General features: G+C 38.8%; 1 protein-coding gene across 1 annotated transcript; it reads right to left on the bottom strand.

Annotated features, from left to right (window-relative positions):
- Positions 1 to 3,379: 3,379 nt before the first annotated feature.
- LOC142647675 (olfactory receptor 5V1-like) lies at positions 3,380 to 4,288 on the bottom strand. Its single transcript, XM_075825386.1, has one exon. It carries the CDS (start codon positions 4,283 to 4,285, stop codon positions 3,380 to 3,382), a length of 906 nt encoding a protein of 301 aa, XP_075681501.1. The 5' UTR covers positions 4,286 to 4,288.
- Positions 4,289 to 9,118: the final 4,830 nt, after the last annotated feature.

The raw sequence follows: 9,118 nt of genomic DNA on the forward strand, positions 1-9,118 counted from the left end.
AGACTAAATATGTTAACTTGCCCCTGGGTCATTCCTTGTGGACGGGCACAGATATACTTCATGGCCTAAGAGTAGTAGATCGCTTTAAGTGCCTAGGTATAGTGATTTCTCAACTTTCCTCCCAATAAAAACAATCATATACCTATACTATCTTACCCCTACTTGCCTTTGTCAAATTTATTATTTAGACGTCAGTGCCCATACCAGTAGCAGGATGAATTAATCTGCTGAAACTTATTATCCTCTCTAAATGCCTTTATGTAATATAAAATTCCCCGGGAACCTTTTCCTACGAAGTTCTTTCGGAAGCTTAATTCCTTAACCATAACGTTTATTTGGGGTAGTTCATGCTTTAAGCTGAGAAACCCTCAAGCGCCTCAAAGACCAAGAAGGAAAGGCATTGCTCAACTTTTAACTATATTTCCTGGCTAAACAGTTCAGATACTTACAAACATGGGTTTTACCCTTGCACCTACTGAACACGGAACACCACCTGAATCATTATCCATACTTGTCCATACTCTCTGGATCCTTCTTGAATTTGACACACCTACTCAGATAAACTTTTGCCATTGCACTGCTTGGAGGTTCTGGCATGGAAAGTCGTAAAATCAATATCTGTCTTTAACCCTTTAAGGATATCTTCCATACATGTACAGCAGATGTATGGAGGGGGCTGACACCCTGCTCTAATGGTCTTCGATTCCAATCTGTCACCCCATCACTACCCCCCACAACATACTCGCTGGGTACCAATGGGATTTCATAGCAGTCGGGGGCCTATTGTGTCATGCCCATGGCCGCGAGCTGTCAGGCTCGCTCACCTCCTGACGGCCGCAGCCATGGATTTTTGAGCGCTAGCCCCCATCTTCTCCTCAGGAAACGCTATTGCTCACTTCTGCTTTTCTCGGCCGGGTCCTGTAGTGTGCGCACGCACGCTCGTGCCCGCTCCTAAAGGGCCAGCGTGCACACCTAAGTTAAAGTGCCAAATTAGCCAATAAGCACCTTGGACTATAAGAGGGGCCCAGCCCCTTCCTGCCTTGCCTGATCTTTGTTGTCGTTACCCTAGTTTGCCTCTGCAAATCGTCTCCTAGTGTCTTCCAATTCCCAGTGTTTCCCGTTCCTGCTACCTGTAACCTGTATCCTGTGCTATCCTGGTCAAGTGCCGTATTGAGTTGGAGTCATGCTGTGATGTATACCACCGCTGTCCTGTTACACCACGCCTGGTGTCCGCCTGCTGCCAAAGTCCCTTCCGAGCCTGCCTCAATACTGTCTGAAGCTACCACAGGTACACCTATACGAACTATACAGTAGACTTTGACCTGTGTCCTGTTGGCCAGCTGCCATACCGTTAAGGTGGTACGTCCCAATGGGTCCACGTACCCAACGTGACATATTGTAGGCGCCTAGGTCTGCCATCTTGGTCCTTGGAGATTATTAAAAAGACAATACATTGCAATACATAAGTATTGCAATTTATTGTACAATGATCGCATGTTTAAGTCCGCTAGTAGGACTAACAAAAAATTTAAAACTAAGTTTAAGAAAATTTCTAAGAATAATAAAAAAATATATATATGTATATAAAAAAAAACTAAAACATAAAAAAATACATAATTGATATTGTTCCGTTCATCAATATCCGAACTATTAAAATATAAAGTTATTTATCCTTCACATAAACATGTGACATAAAATTCTGACAACGCGGAGTAGGTTTAGATAGCACTCGGTGATTAAGTCGAAGGGTGCGTGAATAGGGGCCCAACCCACTATCAATTGTAGAAAGTATTACGCACACCAATAGGGGTAAACTTGCAGATACATTTTTTTCTAATTTTTTCATTTCTCATACCAGGGTGCAATGTTTTGGTCCAAACACAGACCTTTCTCAAGCACTTCTATATACTGGTGAGTATTGGTGTGCGTAATACATTATACAATAAAATTCTGACAAAGTACAAATATTGTGACATCACTGTGTTTATTAACCCTATACTGTGATATCACTGTATTTAATATCCTTATACTGTGTCATCACTGTGTTTATAATTCCTGGATTGTGACATCACTATCTTTCTTACCCCTGTGCAGAGATATCACTGTTAATTATTTCTGTATTGTGACTTGATCAGTTAATACTGCTCTGAATAACTCAAGTGTCATTTTCAAAGCAAATAATGTTGATTCATTTTACTGTCAAGTTTTGTAGGAAAGGACAGGTTTAGACAGATAAGACTAGTAGTACATTTACAGTACTGCTACTCTGAAGAACCCAACTAACCCAATCATTTGAATTGATTTTACTATCACGTCTAGTAGGAAGGGGCAGGTTTCGATAATTACAGTACTACTACTGTAAAGAACATAATGACCCTCTGTTAGGGCAAAAAAAATATAATAGTAGCAGGCACAGGGAGGATAATAGGGGTAGTTGTACTATTCTCACTGTGTGTGACTGTGCACTAATACAGTATCTCAGAAGAACCAAGTCCTCTCTGTTATGGGAAATAATTATAGTCGTGGTAGTAGGGACAAATTTTGTATAGGCAAGGACAGATAGTACAACCATTACTCCTATACATTCTTCTGAGATACTAGTACAAAGTCACAAATAGTAGCAGGACGATAGGAGTAGTGGTAGTAATATCTGTCCCATCTAAAATCTTTCCCTAATACAGTACGACAATTTTTTTTTCCTGAGAAAGGGCACTTGGGTTCTTCTGAGATACAGTTGCACATAGTGAACTACCCACTACTCATATTATCCTCTTATCTGTCTCTATCTCTACAAAAATGTGTTTCTATGACAACTATTTTTTTTTAGCCCTGTAAAAGGGCAGTTGGGTTTCTTCTGAGATATCTGAAAAGATAGGTGAGAGCAACCAAACACAACACCAGCTCCTTTACACTTCCACTACGAAATGCTGCTATTTGCTTCCTCGAATAGACCCAAGACAAGAGACAGACGATTAGAACAAAAAAAAAAACAAAAAAAAACTCAAGGGCGTTTGAACACCTGTTTACAACATGAGGATTATCAAATCACAAAATGTAAATGACATTGACATAAAACAATGCAAGTGTATATTCTAGCACACCATTTGGATAGGTAGACAGTTTGCAAGCAGCCTAAAGAGTGCATTCACAAGCGGTGCATTGGTTGCAGAAATTTCTTCAATTGTTCCATTCATCTTACTGAGTCTTGCGGAAATCCATCAACATGCTGATGAAACAACTCCTTCACAATTATGGAAATGATATTCAGTCACAAGAATTTCTGCAACAAATCTGCCATGTGTGAATATAACAGAATACTTCTATTTTTGCAATATCATTCACTCATTGGCTAGTTCACTCGTTCATTCAGATGAATTTATTATTTTTGCTTTAAAGACATTTGTCTACGAATTGCTTTCTTGACATCCTGATTTTTTAAAGTGTATATTACTGGGTTTAGCATTGGAGTCACAATACTGTATAAGACTGAGATTAATTTGTCCTTATCCATTGAGTAGGTGGAAACAGGTCTCACATAACTGAAAATGGCACTGCCGTAATATAATAGCACCACAGCTAGATGGGAAATACAGGTTGAAAAAGACTTCTGTCTTCCTTGAGTGCTTTTGATTTTCAATATAGTTACAATAATGTATATATATGAGACAATAATGCAGAGGAAAGGTGTCCATCCTATGAAAACACCAATGGTGAGTAACAAGGTTTCGTTGACAGAAGTGTCATCGCAAGATAAGACAAGAAGTGGAGGTATATCACAGAAGTAATAACTGATCCGGTTGGAACGACAAAAGTGTAGACGAAAAGTGAAGGCAGTATGAATAACAGAATTAATAAAACCACAAAACCATGATATGCCAGCCAAAGCAATGCAAACTATTTTGCTCATATAAGTAGAATAACGGAGCGGATGACATATAGCTAAGAAGCGGTCATAAGACATTATCCCAAGCAGAACACACTCAGTGCCCACAAAAGCTACAAAGAAAAACAATTGAAATGCACAAGCTAAAAAGGATATAGCTCTATGGTCGACTATGAGCATCTCCAGCATTTTAGGCATTGTTGTTGATGTATAGCAAATGTCCAAGAAAGATAAATTTTCTAAGAATAAGTACATTGGTGTGTTCAGATTCTTGTCTAGCTGTACAATCCAAATAATGGCCACATTTCCCATGAGAGTCAGCACATACATAAGAAGAAGTGCTACAAACAAGAGAACTTTTATGTTGGGTATATCTGTTAATCCTAATAGAAGAAAATCCATATATAAGCTCTGGTTTGAATACATTGCTTCCGATTCAGATTTCCCTGGAAAATAATATTAATATAGTTCAATGTTAACACTAAAGCTGAAAAGTAGGCCGATAGGTGGGATCTGTTAACTATCCAATGTGCCTTAGGCTGGATTCACACGAGCACATTACGTCCGCAAGTCCCGGACCGAACACAGTGCAGGGAGCCGGGCTCCTAGCATCATAGTTATGTACGACGCTAGGAGTCCCTGCCTCTCCATGGAACTACTGTCCCGTACTGAAAACATGATTACAGTACGGGACAGTTGTCCTGCAGCGAGGCAGGGATTCCTAGCGTCGTACATAACTATGATGCTAGGAGCCCGGCTCTCTGCAGTGTGTTCGGTCCGGGACTTGCGGCCGAAATACCTTCCGTCCATTACGGACGTAATGTGCTTGTGTCAATCCAACCTTATCCTTCATTACCGTAGGAGATCAGCTGACAGACACCTCTCTTTATTGAAATAAACCTACATGCTCGGCCATGTTTATGGTGGAGTCTGGAGAAATAGTTGTCGGCTGACAGTTTCATGTGTATATGGCCAGCTTTAGAATGACATCAAACAGAAAGCCCCATACAGGAAAAACTCAGGCAGAAAATGAAATGTCTCCTTTTAGCCCCTACCTGTGCCTATTTCTAAATTACGGATGTAGCCATCTTTATCTTGACTCTGATTACTTGCTGCAGCGTCATATCACACAACAAAAGCCATTTAAAAAATCAAATTAGTTTCTTGTCACTGTGTATTTAATGTGTTAAAAGTCGAGAAAAAGATGGATAAATCTGTGCTCAAATAAAAAAAATCAAGTATCAATAATAATTCCTGGTGCCATTGGTGGGTACTGGTTGTGTTTTACGCTCAAGTCCTGGTTGCAAAAGTGGGAAACATAAGAATGCAACACTAGCACTTCTGTAGTACAATGAGAGCCTATTTTCTCTGTAAATGTACATACTGATACAGCAACATAAAGTGTGCAGTATCTCCAATATGTTACGATGCTCAATTATAGCTCTATTATATATCCGGTACAAGCTCTCCACCAGCTCTGGCCTCTTCTAACCATTATCCTTTAGAATATCAAATTTTTATCCATAGACAATGATAAATATGTTAGGCCATGTTCATACCACCTGAAGCAGGCCTTATGCATATGGATGTGCGCTATGGCAGATTGTATAGTTCAGTATTTTTGCACGAAACATCGCAATATATTTTTCCTTTTTTAATTATAGTAAAAACCAGCAATTGATTGAATCCCAGTTTTAGCTAAAGAAAACAGTAAATAAACAAAAACTACATTAAACTGTGTTGTGTGAATAAGGCTTTATACATGGTGTCCAACATAACATTAAGCAGATAAGATAAAAATAGATAGATTACATTGAAAATCATACCTTTCTGATGAATATGTAACATTACATTCTAGTATCTTCACTCTATGGCACCAGTTCCTTATGTCTTATAAAGAACACATCTCGCGTTCAATACAGCAGTTTTTTAACTACATATGAATTATTATTTCAGACTCCTATATATACCTGTGCTGTGTGCTTGGGGACGTTATTAAAAAAAACATCTGATTTCCTTAAATAAATTGTAAGCTAAGCGTTATCTGTCTCATGAGAACTAAGTTTTGAGATGCTTCAAAACGATTAAACTACATGCACTATCTCCATATATATTGCCCAGAAAGTTTTCTTTCCCCTTTCATAGTGACCATTTTCTTAGGCTAGGGCTACATAAGTACTTTTTGTAGTGCAAAGTTGCAGTCCACAGGAATACATTGAGATTCTGCAACTTGAGATTTTATCGCTTGTTGCACCAAAATTTAAAGAAAAAAGACATGCAGTAAAATAGCCGCACCTAAGTCACATGACAATTACTAATAAAACTTACACCCAAACGTTGAAATTTAAGCTTTAATCCCCTAAGGACGTGGACTAGTTGGCACGTGCAGGATGCAGTCCCATATTTCAAATCTGACGTGTGTTATTTTATGTGGTAATAACTTTGGAATGCTTTTATTTTTTCAAGCGATTCTGACATTGTTTTCTTGTGACACATTGTACTTTAAGTTAGTGGTAATATTTGGTCGATACATTCAGTGTTTATTTATTAAAAATTGGTGTGTCCTATAGCTTCTGCCAGCTGCAGAATCACACCCAAAATGACAACCAGACACTGCTTAGCAATTTGAAGACACCTTTTCCTGGCTTGTAGGAGGGGGGGGGGGGTGAGATTCCCTCCCACATTTACGGCAGCTGTGAGTCAGGTTGCTTCACCTTATTCACCTTGCTGTAATTCTGGGAAGTGATCCCCCTGGTGGCCAACATAGGAAAACATGTCAAATTATTATTTTATTTTTAATACATCCCACCATGTGGAAGTAAAAAAAAAATACAGCAAACAACTTTAAAAAATATAATAAAAAGAAGTAACTTACTTAAAAAAAATATTTAATTTGCGACACATTCACTTTAAGTGGAAGAGCACTTGAATTAAATACTTGGTATTCACATACTCTCCGATTTATCTCAGCTTTATAAGTTAAATTATATTCCTCTCCTGGAGTTGAAGGACCTGGGGACATATAAGAAGAAGCATATTTCTATGTTCGAACGGATAATTGTCCTAAAAATGGAAGTCCTGCCTAGATTTTTTTTATATCTGCCATGCCCTTCCAGGTAGAATGCAGTGGGTCTATTCTTTAAAGAGAACCTTTCACCTCCCCAAACATGTGCAGCTGTTTGCAGCATGTTATAGCTGGAATGTTTTTCGGGTGCCATGTCGCATTTGCATAGCCCCTGAGCGACCAAAATAGTGGAAACCACCCAAAAGTGACCCCATTTTGGAAACTAAAGCCCTGAAGGAATTTATCGAGAAGTACCGTGAGCATTTTGACCCCACAGTTATTTTGCTAAATTTAGTGGAATTAGGCTGTGAAAAGGAAAAATGTTTTCAGATAAAATTTCGTTTTAGCTCAGATTTTTGATTTTTACGATAAATAAAGAAGAAAAAGCACCCCAACACCTGTAAAGTAAACTCTTCTGAGCACGGCAATACCCAATATGTGGTCATAAATTGCTGTTTCTACACACAGAAGGTCTTAGAAGGGAAAGAGCGCCATTTGGCTTTTGGAGCTCAAATTTTGCTGGAATGGCTTGCAGTGCCATGTCACATTTTCAAAGTCCCTGTAGGACCAAATCAGTGGAAAACCCCCATTTGAACCGATAAAACGTGGACATTTTCATTTTTTACAAGGCATAAAGGAAAAAAAGCGCCCCAACATTTGTAAAGAAATTTCTCCCAACTACGGCAATACCCTATATGTGGTCATAAACTGCTGTTTGGACACACGGCAGGGCTCAAAATGGAAGAAGCACCATTTGGCTTTTGTAGCTCAAATTCAGCTGGAATGGTTTGCGGAAGCCTTGTTGCATTTGCAGGGCCCTTGTAGAATTCCCCCAAAAGTGACCCCATTTGGAAACTACACCCCTTAAGGAATCTATCTAGGGGTTTGGTGAGCATTTAGACCCCACAGGTCTTTTGCAGAATTTATTGGAATTAGGCCGTAAAAATGAATATCAAACTTTTTTCCAATAAAATGTTGAATGTTTTTCATTTTCACAAGGGATAAAGGAGAAAAAGCACCCAACATTTGTAAAGCAATTTCTCCCAAGCATGGCAATACCCCAGATGTGGTAATAAACCGCTATTTGGCATGCAGATTTTGCTGAATTGTTTATTGGGCACCATCTTGCATTTGCAAAACCCCAGAGGTACCAGGGTACAGTGGAAGCCCCCAAGAAGTGACCCCATATTGGAAACTACACCCCTAAAGGCATGTATCATTTGCCTTGACATTTGAAAGGGCTCAGAAGTGAAGAGCACCATGCGCATTTGAGGTCTATTTTGGTGATTTTCGCAGCATTGGCCCACAATTACAGGGCTCTGAGGTCAAATAGTAAAACAAACCCCAAGTAGTGACCCCTAAGTTTACTTTATTCTGTGGGTTGATACGTTTACGGCGATACCATATGTATATAGATTTTTTTATGTTTTTCAGCGTTTTCACAATAAAATCACAATTTTTTTTAAATCATTTATTTTTTGTGTCGCCATATTCTGAGAGCCATAACTTGACTTTATTTTTCAGTCAAAACAGCTGTGTAAGGACTTGTTTTTTGCAGGACGGGTTTTATTGGTACTATTTTCGGGTACATGCAACGTTTTAATCACATTTTATTCTATGTTTTGGGAGAGGTGGTGACCAAAAAAGAGTGATTCTGGCATTGTTTTTTTTTTTTTTTTTGCGATGTTCAGTGTGTGGGAGAAATAACATTTCGTTTTGGTCGTTTCCAATGCGGTGATACCAAATATAACGTTTTAATTTTTTTCCTATAATAAAATACTTATGATAGGATATTTATTATATTATATTATATTTCAACTTCTAAGTTTTATTTTTATACATTAGTACAACATTTTTATTAACTGTCTTTTTAAATTTTTTTTTTTTGTACCACTAGGGGACTTGAAGGCCTGCACCTCTGATCTTTATTCTAATAAATTTCACTACCCACGTAGTGCAATGCATTAGAGCTGTTAGTCTTACACTGACAGCAAGCCTATTGTGCTCCGCCTCCAGTCGGGGCCAAATAGGCTTCCGTACGTGGCAGACCATGAAGCCATTGTTAGGTCTCTTGTTGCCGCAGCAACTACGGTATCGGCACCCCGCGATCGCATCCCGGTGATGACGATCGTTTACAAATCACTAAGATGCCGCAATCGCTTTTGATCATG

The sequence above is a fragment of the Rhinoderma darwinii genome, chromosome 1, assembly GCF_050947455.1.
Source record: "Rhinoderma darwinii isolate aRhiDar2 chromosome 1, aRhiDar2.hap1, whole genome shotgun sequence".
NCBI classification, from domain to species: domain Eukaryota; kingdom Metazoa; phylum Chordata; class Amphibia; order Anura; family Rhinodermatidae; genus Rhinoderma; species Rhinoderma darwinii.

Excerpts from the sequence above, each read along its gene's own strand:
- LOC142647675 (XM_075825386.1), bottom strand. The coding sequence starts at position 4,285 with ATGGATTTTCTTCTATTAGGATTAACAGATATACCCAACATAAAAGTT.